This window comes from Channa argus, chromosome 14 (assembly GCF_033026475.1).
Source record: "Channa argus isolate prfri chromosome 14, Channa argus male v1.0, whole genome shotgun sequence".
NCBI classification, from domain to species: domain Eukaryota; kingdom Metazoa; phylum Chordata; class Actinopteri; order Anabantiformes; family Channidae; genus Channa; species Channa argus.
In genome coordinates, this window is record NC_090210.1 from 25837564 (window position 1) to 25853019 (window position 15456).

Consider the following 15456-nt stretch of genomic DNA (forward strand, 5'->3'; position numbering starts at 1 on the left):
ATCTGACTGAAACTGATAGAGACGCACACACCCATTCGCCATTTGTCTGTGCTCATGTTCTCAGCTTTAATCTCATCTCTAAAAACATTTCTCTGTCCTGTCAGACACCGTCCTATAAATATTCTCCGTCAGGTTTTTCCAGCTCTTTGCTGAAATAATTTCAAAACTGACTCCAACAGATTTGGAATAATTCAGGGTCTTTTAATAAGACACGTTTGATCAGTGACATAGAAATAAAAAAACTACATTTTACAGAAATTGGTGGCAAATGGAAATAGTTCACAAGTAGTTTGAGGATTTAGTATTTGGATCAATCAGGACTCCCAGTCCCTCCTGGCTATGTGTCAAAGTGTCACTCAAGCCACCACGTTATTAAAACCGGTGCGAATGAGGAGCAACATTGTGCATATAAGCAGAACATTTAACGTATCCACCAGAGATTTTAAGAAACACATAAATTCTTAATGATTAATTCTTGGTGACATTATTTCCCAATTTGTGTCTAAACAGCATCTAGCTTTTCAACAAGTATAAGGAAAGTTTGCTGGAAATTTCTGAAAACATAAAACACAAGAGCTTCATTAATTAGACCTATAGTTATAATGACACCCCCCAAGTCTTTATCAGCGATTTATCTGACTGCAGAGCAACAAATGTTCTCAGATTAAACGTGAAAGAAGGAAGTTCTGAACACACACCTGTCAGACTGTGGACACTGCATGTACAGCAGGTAAAGCAGCCCTAATCCTGCTAAGAGGATCAGTCTGCATGCACACGCGCACGCACACACACACACACACACACACACACAAAGCGGTCTAAGCTGAGCTTTGCATGCTGAGGATCAGTCTAATGATCGTGTGTCTGAAGTGGTCGATGTGTTGAACATAGGGATGACGGGAGCTGGTGGCGACTCAAAAAGGAGGAAACCCAAAGAAAAAACTGACCTCTGAACCTGAGACACTGCACACGGTAAATACACACTAGCACTAAGTGTGTGAGTGTGTGTGTTTGTGTTAATATGTGTGTGTGTCTGCATGCATGCAGGGGTCATGGATGCCGTGGATCCATCTCCTTTGCGGCATTTTGTCGTGGCTAAGCAATCGATCACCTCGATCTTTGATCAGCTGCTGGACTTTGTAAAGGACGGCTCCACCTTTGTTGATGGTCAGAGACACACACTTGTTCTTCTGTAGGAAATTGTTAATTGACATAACACATGTCCTTCACCACCACCATAACTAAATGTCTGTGTGTGTTGGGTGGTGTCAGAGGCGTGGCGGAGTGACGACCTGGGGCAGGTGGTTGTGGAGGAGCAGAGTCTGGAGATGCAAAGCTGTGCTACCAAACTGTCGACCATCAGAGAAGTTCTGGTGCGGAGACACATGAAGGTGGCTTTCTTTGGCAGGTGAGATAATCCATCAGCGCTCAGGTAAGAGACGGGAAATCATTAGTTCTGTCTCAGGATGTTGCGTCAGTTGCGCAGATGTGTGTGTCTGATTGGACGTTACCTGAACCCCTTGAGCTCCGCTCTCCTCCCTCTCTCTGCTTTCACAGCATATTTACATTTTTTTATCCAAAGGTTTGGCACAAGTCATGATTCTTATTCATTTTTTTCTTCTGCATCATATAAATCCTATGTGTAAAATTCTTGCGCAAGAACAGAACTAACCCACCATCATTCATCCATAAGCACCAGCCTAGACGGTAGTAGTCACTTTTAGCACAGAGAATTAAGTTGCTGTTTGTGTTTAACTGAACTTCTGATATCTGCAGCTGCTGGACCCTGCAACTTCAGACACCGCATTACATGCACTAGGAGATTTTTCTCTGCAGTCAGAGGCTGAGTTCCTGCTCTGAAGTGAAGCAGAGGAAACCGTTCAAACAGAGCTGCAGAAGCTTGTGCAGCTGCTGCTCACAAGTTTATTCTGTTGAATCATTGTGCTGAGAACAAACTGTTGGCTCAGATAAACTTATCTGTGCTGCTGCAGCCTGATCACTTTGTTCTTCAGAAGATTCAGTGTTTATAAACTATAATGTGTTAAAAAGCTGAGTTAAACTGTAGCTGCTGATGTAGTAACTGTCAGATGATGCAATCAGCTAGATGATGTAATAAACAGCTCATTTCTCTGTAAATGGGCTCAAACACTGATAAGCTTATTAAATACGTAACCATCAGCTTAACCATTTTCAACCTTTTCTTCCTTTTTACTTAAATTAAAATTTTAATTCTGTTGAAATATTTTCTGTAGAATAAATATTCATCACGTATCCCACAAACAGTTTGGCTCCTCTACAGTTTAACAGGAGGACACTGTTTGTATGTACAGAACATTTTTACACTTCAGGACATTTCCCCAAAAACTACGACAGGTTTGAAAGAGAACCACTAATAGTTTACGTGTTATTAGGCATAATACTTTTCTGCACTGCTCTCTGGACTTTGGCCTCCATCACTTACCTCAGAAACATCGCTTGGAGGATTCTCTCTTATTCACTACAATGCTAACAAGAAATAAAACCTCGTCCAGTGTTTATGTGATCAGCTCAAAGCTGCTTTTAGAGAAACTTTAAGAGTTGAGGTTTGGATCAGTTCAAATGTTCCATTTTCAAAAGTTTCATAAAAACAGGAAAAAGTTCCATATTTTAGAACAGATGTTGAGGTGGTGACTACCACCAGACTGTTTCTACAGCTTTCAGTCATATCACATGGTCTTCTGAGCTGCTGAGCACTGAAAAGAACTGTTCATGTTGTACATGATATAACACAATCATCAGTCCCCGAGCAAGACACTGAACCCTAAGTTGCTCCCGGCGACTGTTGTCCAGCTGCATAGTGTGAATGAGAAGCCGTGTAAAGTGCTTTAAGTGAAAATAGGTAGAAAAGCACCATGTAAGTGCAGACCATTAATATATAAGACAATGACAGATAAATACACCAAAGTAATAATATAGTAAATCTGAGGTACTTAACAAAAAACAGACATCCAATACACAAAATATGGCCACTACCAGCATTGCACAGTAAGTATTGCAGTTTAATACAGTTATAGCTTTTGGATTAAAAGCTGTTCTTCAGTTCTCCAATGTTAGCTTGTGTTTTCATTGTTGTGAACCATCTGCCCAATGGCAGCAATTCGCCGAGTCAGGAGTTATGGATGCCCAGAAACTAGAAGTTTGAAATCCTGTCCACACATTCCCCGCTGATGTGCAGAGGCTGCATATCAATTAAGTTCCTCCTTTAGTCTTTGATCAGCTCCTTGGCTTTTGGTGGGTTTCACTCCTTACCATGCAGGCAGATGCTCCCCCTCCTCTCACTGTGCAAACTCATCCCCCCAAACAAACTTGATTGTGCTCTTGCTGCGGTGGGTTAGGGTACAGTCGTGTGTAGAATAGGGGGCTCAGCGAGAAACCCTGGTGTAAGCCTGTGCTAAGGCTGAGTGTCAAGGAAATGTGCTTTTATAGAAAAAGCACGTTTCCCTCACCCTCTGAAAGTAATCAGTAGGGAAGCACTTTATCCAGAGGCAGATGAGTTTGACATTCCCAGTTTTAACAGTTTGGACATTAGTCAAAGCAGTAAGTGACAACAGTGTGTCTGTCATTCAGGACCAGTAACGGGAAGAGCACAGTGATCAACGCCATGCTCAGAGACAGAGTGTTGCCCAGTGGCATCGGCCACACCACCAACTGCTTCCTGAGGGTGGAGGGAACCGACGGAGAAGAGGCTTACCTCACCACGGAGGCGTCCAATGAGAGGAGGAGCGTCACTGTAAGCCGCCACCCACCAACATGTTTGTACAGTCACCAAAGTGAGGACACTTACTGATATAATGCATTCCCTGAACCCTGACCCTAACCCTCAAAAAGCTCTTTGAAGAAGTGAAGAAGACTGGCCGATATGTCCTTACTTTCCAACAATGTCCTCACGCTGTAAGGAAATTGCTTTTCCCTACTAAGTAACATTTCACAGCAGACAAACTGGCTTTAAAGGAGCAGTGCCACATTTATAAAATGCTGACGAATGAAGACTGTTTAAATAAATGTCAGACTGTTCTGTCTGGATTGTTGGTGACACAGCTTCTCCTCCTTTCCAGACCGTGAACCAGCTGGCCCATGCTCTCCACATGGATCCCTCTTTGGACTCTGGGAGTCTGGTCAAAGTGTTTTGGCCTAAAAGCCGCTGTGCTCTGCTGAGAGATGACCTGGTGCTCATGGACAGGTAACATCTGTTCACCTAGTTGTTTCCACTGTAAACTTCATAATGTTTTAGTCCTTGTCATTGAGTTTTATAGAGCTCTTGAAGCTCTCTATGACCTACTTTACCTTATAATTCTTTGTGCTTTATATAAACAATTTCATAGGTGAGACTAGGGGGTGAGGTTTAGGGGTCAGTCTCTCTAATGTTATTGGTGCTTTGCTTAATGCAGATGATGTGATAAAGTGAGTATGGGATTTATATTGGATCAGTTTGTTATAATCGGACAGTTATGAGTATTCAGGTATAATCTTTATGATCATCTAAGCTTTGAAGACGGATGCGTCAGACTCTGCTAGCAGGGCTTCAGCAACTAGTCAAACTAACTATGGGCAAAAGAACTTGGTTCCTGTGTGATGGGAAACATTTCAGCCAATCAGGTTTTGTTCTTAAAAAGCAATTTAGGAGCTTTTAATCCAGTATCTTTATATCACCATCACGGTTTTGAGACACAACAACCATAGCAGAGTAAGATAATTTCATCATCTGACTCTGCTGTGGTTGTTGTGTCTCAAAACTTGTCTGTTTCATGACAAATAAAACAAAATGTGATGACCTGACCTGTGATGCAGCCCTGGCACTGATGTCACTCTGGAGTTGGACAGCTGGATTGATAAGTTCTGTTTGGATGCTGACGTCTTCGTCCTGGTGGGAAACGCTGAGTCAACGCTGATGAACACGGTGAGGAAACAACTCACAGCATTATATGTGAAGTAATAGATCCAGGTTCCGTTAGTCAGTTTCAAGTTGGTGAATCTCAGAATGAGCTTATTTGGATTTTTTAAATAAAAAATGTACTTTTAATAAATTTCTGATTAGGGGACATTTATAAAAACATTTATAAGAACTTCATTCTATAGCTGAATGTGCATTAAATATTATGTTGATGGAAAAAAAATGTTTTAAGTCTTTTTGGTATTTCAGAAGAACGAGATGCAAATCTTTGGACTAAACCGTAAACAGGGTAAACTGAATGTCTCTAATATGATTTTGTTCTGTTTTCAGGAGAAACTTTTCTTCCACAAAGTCAGCGAGAGAATCTCCAAACCAAACATCTTCATACTCCACAACCGATGGGATGCTTCAGTGACTGAGCCTGAATACGTTGATGAGGTTGGTGGCCTTTAAAGCCAGCAAAAGTAAAAATTAAAACGAAAAAAAGTTAAGAGTAGTTTTTAATAATCAATAATTTCATCCAGAGAGCAGAAACAAAGAAAACACTTGAATCAGCTTTACAGATTCAGAAGGACATGTTTGTATTCACCTCACACCAACACTCTGATTGGCTGATTGGAAAATGTCTGGCCCATATGTGAACGCCGAAACAGTTCTATATTAAAATTCATGATAAGTCAGCGTGTTTTATGAAACAGACTTTGATCACATGTGCTCCCCCTACTGGCCAGGTGAGGAAGCAACACCTGGACCGATGTGTGACTTTCCTGGGGGAGGAGCTGAGGGTGGTCAGTCTAGAAGAGGCAGCGGGGAGGATCTTCTTCGTCTCGGCTAAAGAGGTTCTGAGCTCCAGGATGCAGCGAGCACAGGGCATGCCTGAGACAGGTGAGACAGGTGAGGGACAGCAGGACAAGTCTCCTTTATTCCATCAGACATGTTCCCGACTTGTAGTAAAGGATGACCAGAAATGTGTAAATGTATAGATGGTTCTATGGTTTTCATTTTTCATTGTGACTTATTCTACTGTAAAAGTATGTGAAAAGTAAAGGTATTCAAAGATATTTCTTCACATAGACACATCCTCCAATCTAGTGTCTGAACCTGTCTTACTGTAAATGGTAAGTGGTCTTGACTTATAAAGCACTTTTCTACCTATTAGGTCTCAAAGCACTTTACACTGCTTCTTATTCACCCAGTCACATTCAAAATCAAACTGTTATGCAGCTGGCCAATACTCACCAGGAGCAACTAAGTTAGGGTTCTTGCTCAAGGACACTTCGACATGTGACTGGAGGAGTCGGGGATTGAACCAACAACCGAGAGATTGGTGGACAACCACTCTACCTTCCTGCGCCACAGTCGCCCATCTGTCCTTGTCTGTAGTTGGACCATGTCTGTGCTGGTCAATTGTAAAGTGCCATGAAACAATACCTCAACAAGTCATGTTGATGTTTTGCTACTTATGAGTTATTAAGACAACCATGCAGAAAATCAAACAGCCTATATTCACCATTGAGCTATAACAAAATCACTTATTTGTTACACAAACTTTAAGTATAAGATGTTATCTACAGGAGCAAGAACACTCATTTGTATTTTTAAAAAATGTGTCTGTTATCACGAGATAAAGGCAGAAACATTATAGCGTCCATGGCCGTTCTCTGGTTCCTTAAGACAATGACCACAATGACTCTTTCAGAAACATGTGAGCCAGTGCAGTTTGCCTCACTCCTTCAGGCAGAGTTGTAGCTCCCTGACAGAGAAATAAGCTGCTACCTTTCTGTTTTGCGGGTCTTGAACTGTTGGCTGCAGAACTTTAAATCTGTGTTTCAGCTCCTCTCTTTGGCTTTCTGCCTTTGCAGAGCATGGATCCAAACTCACCGCATTAAAGTGCAGAGACTGTTTGTGAGCTCTCTGTACTGAAGATTAATTTCTGCTTCCTCCTGCAGGTGGCGCTCTGGCTGAAGGTTTCCACGACAGACTGAGGGAGTTTCAGCGATTTGAGAGAACATTTGAGGTACAAAGCTATAGAAATCCACTTCCCTCTGCTGCTTTCTGTATAACAAATTCTCAGCTTCATGTTCTGACCTCTGCCTCTGCAGGAGTTTATCTCTCAGTCTGCAGTAAAGACCAAGTTTGAGCAGCATACAGTGAGAGCATGGCAAATCACTGAGGCCATTAAAGCTGTGATGGACGCCATCAACATCGCCTCTGCTGACAGGAAGTGAGTCTGTTTAACCCAGTGAACTAGTTTTTAGAACTTTTGGTCTGATAAAACCAGAGTCAACCACTTTGAGTCAAAAACCAACAAACACAGTTTCTGTGGATTAAGAAAAGTCAGGGGAATTTAGAAATACTGCCAACCACCATCAATGCTTATGGTGTTAATGCAAAAGAAATAAAGCATGATAGTAGTTCCATCCACTTTAATTAGAGCAGGATGGTTAGTGTCTATTTGAGCCACTGCTCAAGTTGCTAAGTGCTAAGTCATTTTCTGTCCTGACTCTGATTATAACCACTGAGCAAATAACCAGCAGAGGGAACTCAAGTCTGTCTTCTATTAAGGATTTTACACTCACCTCCCAAACACACCGCCTCTCAGTACATGGGGATGGGGGAAGCAATGTACAAGAAAGTAGGGCATTTAAGTAGAAGCAATGGTAATTTTTTCATCTCAAACAATTTATTGAAACAAAACCAACAACAAACTAAAATAACAAAACCTCAGCCCCCAGCCGTGCACAGTCAAATAATCGCCAGCTTGGGGAAAGATGTAAAGCTGTAAAGCTTATAGTGCATTTAGGCAAATGTCTCTAACTTTTCTTGAGTTGTATATGATGATTCACTAGATTGGACTGGTGTCAGTGTACTTAGTGGAACACCAAAGACAGAGTGTGTGTATCTGACCTCTGACAGGATCTGCTGCCTGGAGGAGCGGGAGGAGCAAAGGGACCGGCTGGACTTTGTACGAGGACAGATTAACCGTCTGAGCGACAGCGTCAAAGAGAGCATCAAGACTCTGACGGGTGACGTTTCTGCCAAGGTGAAGTGAACTGTGAACTGGGTTGGAACCTGCAATGAAGGACTTTCCTGTTGAGACTGCAACTGGTCACAGACACATAGCAGAGCCAGGGTCTTGCTCCATGGTCTTTAGTGTCATATAGACAAGCTACTGTTTAGGCATCAGGTGGGAAATGGTGTTTGCAGTCTGTCAGTGGTGAACCTGCAGGGCCTGGTCCGCTGAAAGTGCAGCTTCCCTTGGCTCTTCAGAGCTCCATAGAGGCTTTCAGCTCATTGATTAGTGTCCTGCTTGGCTCTCACTGCTCTCAGGATGCAGCTGTTTTCACATTAAAAGCTGTAAAAAGCAGCTGCTAAGCTCTTGATCGGCTCTTCAAGAAGAGGACATGTAGCACTGATCCTGATCTCCTTTTTTAACACTTCTGCTCCTCAAAGTGGACTTAGATAAACCACTGAATGTGTTAAAGAAGTTTCAGCACTGACTGGATGGTTCTAGGTGTTTCTTGTTCTTAGTCAAGTCCTGACAAAAAAATCAGACTGTCTGATCAGACTAAATAGGACACGGTGCGTTTTTTAATGAGGCAGTGAATACTTTCGAAAGTTGGTGACCTGGGTGATTTCTAGTAGCAGTAGAAGTAGTAGTAGAAGAAAACCATTATCTTCAAATAAAACCATTAGACTTAACCATTGAAGGAGCAGCACTGTGGTGGACAGAAGGTCCCCTGTTTGAATCCACATGCCATCTGCATCCTTTGTGTGTGGAGTTTGCATGTTCTCTTTGTGCTTGTGTGGGTTTCCTCCCACAGTCCAAAGACATGTGTGTTGGTGACTCGAAATTGGCTGTAGGTGTGAATGGTTGTCTGTCTGTGTTGGACCTGAGACAGACTGGGTGTTCCCCTGCTTGCTCCATTGCACAATGAAAGCTGGCTGCTGCACCCCTGGGTGAAAAAACGTCAGAACATTTCCCACAGCACTAATAGCAGGGCTTTGTGTTGCGGTCAGGTCGCCTCAGCTCTGACGGATCAGATCCGTTCTCTTCCGATTCTGGTGGAGGAATTCAGAGCTGACTTCAACCCAACGAAAGAAACTCTCCAGCTCTACAAAACTGTGAGTAACTACGGGCACTGAACGGTGAACAGTACGACACTGACATGCAGGCCAACTTTTAGCTTGGAGTCAGGACGGACACAGCTGTAACATTTGGAGACAGATTTTTTTAAATGTTGGACGACTCCATTAAACCTATGTGAGTCTTTCTGTCTATAATATTGCACTTTGATAAATAAAAGTTGCAGTGTGACTTTGATTTAACAACAGTGCTGCAACTCCAGTGAAATAATTGAGCTAAAGGTAGGTGGTGATCAGACTGTGAAAATTTAACACGTTTCTAATCTCGTCCCGCTCAAACAGGATTTTGCATATTTTAACGATGCACTTCAGGCTCCCCTGTAAGCAGTATTTACACACACACAGTCTGGTTGTGAATTGGATTTGAAGTAAACCAGACTAAACATGTAGAATATCACCTGTTAGTGTGAGACAAGTCCACAGAAACCTGCTTTTTCCTTCCTCTTAAGAGCCTCAGCTCCTCCTGTTCAGGTAAAAAGCTCAGTCAGCTGATACTCTGCAGGTAGAAGAAACCTCCTCACATCAAGTTGGAGAATTTTAAGTTTTGCTCTTTTTGTCTTCAGAAACTGATGCAGCATGTGGAGGAGAGGATGGTCAACTGTTTGGCTCATCGCTGCTCCGTCAGCATCCTTAGAGACATCAGAGATGCCCAGAGACACATGATTGGTAATAACAAACTGCATCTACACAATGCTGATGATCTTCTTCCCTCTACTGCAAAATGCTGAGTCTGTCCTCTTGTTTTTTAGACAGCGTCCGTCCACTGCTATCTCTGTCCGTCCAGGAACAGCTGTCTGCTCCCTCCACCTCCTTCGAGTTGACCTATGACCTCAGCCTCACTGACGTCTGTGCAGATTTCCGGGAGCACATTGAGTTCCAGTTTTCTCTGGGATGGACCGCCCTCGTCACTCGCTTCATCGGAGCGGCCAACGCCAAGCAAGCGCTGAGTGGCTCTGAGTCGCGACAGCAGGTCTCCATGTCACAGTCAATGCTTTCTACAGCTCATACATTCATGAATTAAAGCGAGAAAAAAATCGGTTGATTGTAGACAACACTAAAACTCCATAAAACAAGAACTGTGACAGAATATTTTATGACTTTGTCTTCATGGAAATACTTAGATTTTTTTCTTATACCAAATAATTCTGTAAATATATATGAATACATAAGTATAAATCCTGCAGTAACAGAGTGTACAGAGAGATGAGGTACCTTTTTAAATTTGAATTCCAAATGTAAGGGTACAGGAGTAAATAAAGACCTGCAGCATGTGTGGAATCACCAACTGCATTAACACAAAGACGTTTCTGAAAAGTTCGTTTAACATGGAATATTGTTAGCATTCGCTCAGTTTGTGTCCAAAGATGTAAAATAATGTCCAACAACCATGAGACGGGATCATCAATGATCAAAAAGGTTTTAAAATAATTTGCCTCTCTGCAGGAAGGCTCCAACTTTAAGGATGAGATGGTCGTTTCCATAGCAACAGGTCTGGTTTCTGTCACCTCCAGAGCGTCCATGACAGTGCTGGTGATTGGTGGAGTGGTACGTCCTGCTCTATGTCACTTAAAGCTTCTTCTCCTGGTTCCTCTACGTCGTCTTCTTTAAGCTGTTGACACTGTCCAAAGTTGCATCATGTGAAGTTTGTAAAATGTGTTCCCACATTCCCAGTTATTGTATGAACAGAAGTGTCTGTGCATGTCCATCAGAGGACAAACAGAAAGTATGAATTGTCCTTAAGACAAAAACCAAACACTGTCCCCTAACGAAGTTTTCTTTCTTCAATTTACAGTACAGTTAGACACACTTTGTAAAGTTATGAAATTATAAACCTGCTGATCAGCTCCTCTTTTCACACAAGGTTTTTTAGGCATCCTGAAATGTCCTGAGGACACAGTGAGAGGAGGAGTGGGTCAGGATCAGTCTGTCAGCCACTCTTTAGGTGTGTTGTTATTGCTGCTGCAGGTGTGGCGTTCGGTGGGCTGGCGTGTCATCGCTCTCTCCCTGTCCCTCTATGGCGTCCTCTACCTGTACGAGAGACTCACCTGGACCGACACCAGCAGGGAGCGCGCTCTGAAGCAGCAGTTTGTGGAGCATGCCGCCCGCCGCCTCCGAGCCGTGGTCCCCATCACCAGCTCCACCTGCAGCCAACAGGTGTACAAGTGAGGCCCAGCCCCCACCTGATAGGGGTCTAAATGGTAGTGGTATTGGTGGTCAGTGGTAGAAGTAAACGCAACCTGTAACTAAGTAAGAGTGCCAGTACAACAGTGTAGAAATACTGCATTCCAATGAAGAGTCTTGCATTTAAAAGTAAAGGTACTGAGGTATTATGAAGAAAAAGTACTTGAGAATGTATTCAGACCCCTTCAGGTTCCCTTCACTCTGTGTTTCAGGGAGCTGTGGTCTACGTTTAGCCGTCTGACCCAGAGAGTGGACCTGAGCGAAGCTGAGCTGGAGGGAAACATCCGGCAACTCAGCTTCAGGATCCAGAGACTGGAGAACATCCAGCGGAGGTCCAAGGCCTTCAGGTCCGAGCCCACACTCAAATGTCCTGCAGCACCAGCTTGGTGGGGTGGGGGTGCTGTTCAAGCAGCATGAGTGCCTGCATGGGTGCATGGGTGGGCTGTTTCCCTGCACTGCAGCAACCTAGTTCCTGTAAATTCACCTGCAAAACAATGAGAAGGTGTTTTGTTGTAAAGTGTTTAACCTGGTTAGAAGGTTTTGTTCTTTCACTACAGTCCAGATTTAACGAGAGTGGGGGGCTCACAAACTAAATGTGATATTGATTAGATAGTCAGTGAAACTGTGACTGAACCAGGATGAAAAGAGTGAATCCCAGTTTAAACTCATGTCGTTGTTTTCCAGGAACAGAGCCACAGAGCTGGAGACTCAGCTGGAGGTTTTTTCTGCTCAGTATCTGCAGGGAAACTAAAGAAGAACTGATGCTGAGGAGAGGAAAAAATTTTCCTGATTAAAAAAACAATGGTCAAAATGACTTTATACTTCGACCACCATTCTATTTGAGCTGTGAATCATCCATTCATTAAATGTAGTAACAGTGTCATCACTATTTATGAGATAATCAGTGAGACATTATCATTGATTTATTATGATGAAACCAGCTTCTAGCTCCACCACTAGAGGATGAATCTGTAAAGTAACTAAAATAATATTTCCCCCTATAATATAGAAAACTGTACTTATATACAGTACTTGAGTAGATGTACTTAGTCACACTCCATCCCAGTGTGTAAGTAACGATCAGTAAAATGTTTTGTTAAAATATTTCTGTAATTTCTGATTTGGTTTGAATGAACATTGGTTGTTGTGATTAAGATCAACTCACTGGCTCTTTGTGGAGCTTCAGCTGAATCACACGGTCTTCATCAGGAGATGGTCTCTCCTGCCTCATTCACATCTCCCTGTTTACTTCCTGTGTCACCTCTGATCTTTTTAGATCTTCACAGCATTTTGTTATTCAGCAGTATCATGTAAAAATGCATCAGTAGTTGTTTACTGAGTAACTGAGAATGTTTAGCTTTGCTGATTTTTGTGCTGAAGAGTTTCTCAGCAGCTTAGATCGTGTTAAAACATCACTTCACTGCTTGTTGGAGTAATTTTGTCATCAAACAGGGACGTTCAGGTGTGCTCACGATGACTGAGAGGTTGATGTGTGAATTTTTATGAGCAAACGTAGATTTCTGACTGAAGAGTCCACAGACTTGATGTAAAGTAAAGAAACTCGTTGTGTGGATGAAAACACATGGTTTAAAGTTTTGGGTTTTTTTGTCAGATTTTGTCCGAGGTTTTAATGAAGTTGTGATGTTGGTATAATGTTGCTGTATTTTTCCATGTTGAGAACACATAATGAAAATACAGTGTTTTCTATGTTCTCCAAAGATTGAAAACTGCTTCAGTCGTTGAATGTGAATGAACTCTGCTTCCTCAGAGGAAACTTCCTGTAGTGTAGAAAAAATTGTTTTGGATAAAAAATTATTTTAATCCTGGAAATGTGTTTACACACACGTGCGGTTCCATGCACAAAGCAGATTTATGTTTAATCACATTATTAATTCCTTGTGCTGTAACAGCTTTTCTATACATTTTCTGCTGCCACGAGAGGTCACTGCTGCACTAACCTGCAGGAGGCAGAACAGTGTTTGAGGAGCCCTGGTCCTGGAGGCCACAGCCCTGTTTGTTTTCCTGCTCTACCCCCTGCTCTTCCAGTTTCTGATTGATTGAACACACCTGACACAGGTGACCAGTGGTCAGGTTGGTAGATAAGCAGTGCTGTGACCCTATAGGAGCATGGGTTCCCCACCCCTGTGCTAGAAGGATGGCATCTACCTTTACTTTCCTTAACAAGTGAGTTCATTACGTTTCAGTGACAAACACTAAAACTTCTTCGTGTCTTTAAGGTCAAACCTGATTTTTGGCACATGTGGAGAATCCGGCTCTGAGGTGTGTTCAGGTGAGTCACACCTGCAGGATCAGTCACATTACAGTCAAACTGCAGGGCTCACCAAAGCAAAAACACACCAGGAAACTAAACTCTGATCTTGGTCTTTTCAGGATTCAGATCTAAACCTCATGACATCAAACACAGTAACATTTTTCAGTGGAAACAGAGAAACCATAAAATCAGTTGCAGACCAGATTAAAAACACGAGAACACTCGTGAACAGACAACAGCAGCTCCCTCTAGTGGTGTGATGACTAAATGTTTGAGTTTTGATGAAGGTAAATTTCAGCATGTGGGTTTGAGGTGAAACTCAAATATTGATTGGGCATTTTTCTCATCAGTTGGAAACCTGGAGTTAATTTTCCATAGTGACACATGATGATCACATTAGATTCTGAATCAATAAGAGTTTTGATTATTTCCCCACCTTAAGTTAAATTGCATACATTTTTAACTTTGAATATGTTTTTGAATAACTACTAAGCATCAGTCAATGCTAACATAACACTGAACAGCTACAGCTCCGACTCGGACAACCAATACTTTGTAACATTTTCGTGAACCTCGAGGACCCTGACATTTGAAATAAATGTAGCAAATATGAGATCTGTAACATACATAAGAATAAATTAAGTGATGCAGAATGTTTTGTGTGTGTCTCTGCAGGTCACACATTTCTGATTCATCAGGACCTTAATGAACAGTTGAGTCATCAGCGAAGAGAAGCAGCAGGTTGGTGAGTTTTACATTTTTTCAAATAGCATCAAAAGGAAACAACGTGATGATGATAATGTTTACTGTAAGTTACAATGGTCTAAACCAAATGACTTAAAGAATGAAAGAGAAAACTTATCGGTTTCCATAAAAGAAAAAAAGAATGATTAAAGATGAATATAGAGGTTTGCTGCAGTTACACAGAGCAGGAAAACAGAACGAACAGATGATCAACACTAGAGTGAAATTAGTGTAAATCACCTGTATGTCAGCTCAGATTCACTAGTTCTGCTGACAGAGGAAAACCTTTAATTTTAGAAATGGAAGAAAGAATTCAATACTTTTACCTCTAACAAACTGAAGTGTGAGTTAAAAATACCGACTAGGTATTGATTAAAGTGATTTATATCTGCCCAAGGTTTTGATCTTAAGGTTAAATGTTTAATATTTGATGCTGTTACATATACATACATATGCATCAAGTAACAAATCAGTTCCAGATTTAAAATATTTCAAAATTCAAGAACCGCAAGAAGCAGTGTGGGTAAAACATAAATTGGAGAATAACAAAGGGAAATAAAGAGAAATATGAGCCAACATTGATGTGAGAGTTTGTTTTTCCCTTTTCACATTTTAAACCAGTAGAATGTGAAAACATGCTGCTTCCTCGACACATGCCAAACTTAATTTACACAGTGAACTGGATTTAATCTCCCTCCTCACCACCAAAAGGAATGAAAACTTTAGTTTATTATAATGTAAGTAATGTTTGTTTTAGTGAAAAACATTTGTTTGGCAAATTATTTCTCCATGTTGAAACCACTGAAACACTTTCTATGAAGGTGGCATTAAAGCTGCTGCTGTTGCTGTCTTTACCTGCAGGAGGCAACAAAAACACACCGGCAGGTGTAGAACTGTGTCAGGTGTGAAGGGCTCTGCAAGTTGTCCGGTTCCAATTGTTCATGTACTGAACAGGAGACATTTGGAGGTTCTCTGATCAGGTAATGATGAATTTGTATTATTTTATGCCTCTAGGGGGTTTTAGTGGAACAAAAGTGAGTTAACAAATGTTTGTTCCGACACTGATGTGGAGAAGAAGACAGGTAAAATGCAGCCACTTTGGTGATGACATCCATCTCCCTCCTGTGAGCTTGTTACATCAACAGCAAATAGTTCAGATTAAACTTTACGTGATATTAAATAT

At 41.8% G+C, this 15456-nt stretch overlaps 1 protein-coding gene across 6 annotated transcripts; it reads left to right on the top strand.

The window, feature by feature from the left end:
- Positions 1-459: 459 nt before the first annotated feature.
- On the top strand, positions 460-15268 carry mfn1a (mitofusin 1a). 6 transcript variants are annotated; one of them, XM_067475120.1, is made up of 19 exons: positions 460-972; positions 1048-1167; positions 1273-1408; positions 3607-3769; positions 4095-4219; positions 4828-4936; positions 5261-5368; positions 5662-5824; positions 6880-6947; positions 7033-7154; positions 7847-7973; positions 8951-9055; positions 9640-9742; positions 9826-10046; positions 10520-10621; positions 11042-11238; positions 11470-13547; positions 14205-14270; positions 15135-15268. In XM_067475120.1, the coding sequence occupies exons 2-17, from the start codon at positions 1053-1055 to the stop codon at positions 11672-11674; spliced, it is 2169 nt and encodes a 722-aa protein (XP_067331221.1). In that variant the 5' UTR covers positions 460-972; positions 1048-1052; the 3' UTR covers positions 11675-13547; positions 14205-14270; positions 15135-15268. The 6 variants fall into 6 exon arrangements, with proteins under 6 accessions (XP_067331221.1, XP_067331218.1, XP_067331220.1 ...); XM_067475117.1 differs by lacking the exon at positions 460-972 and having other exon boundaries at positions 998-1167; positions 11470-11604; positions 11942-13547; XM_067475119.1 differs by lacking the exon at positions 460-972 and having other exon boundaries at positions 998-1167; positions 5662-5815; positions 11470-11604; positions 11942-13547.
- Positions 15269-15456: the final 188 nt, after the last annotated feature.

Excerpts from the sequence above, each read along its gene's own strand:
- mfn1a (XM_067475115.1), top strand. The coding sequence starts at position 1,038 with ATGCATGCAGGGGTCATGGATGCCGTGGATCCATCTCCTTTGCGGCAT. Across the intron at positions 4,220-4,827 it reads GACCTGGTGCTCATGGACAG|CCCTGGCACTGATGTCACTC; the intron begins GTAACATCTGTT and ends CCTGTGATGCAG. Across the intron at positions 11,239-11,469 it reads TGCAGCCAACAGGTGTACAA|GGAGCTGTGGTCTACGTTTA; the intron begins GTGAGGCCCAGC and ends TCTGTGTTTCAG.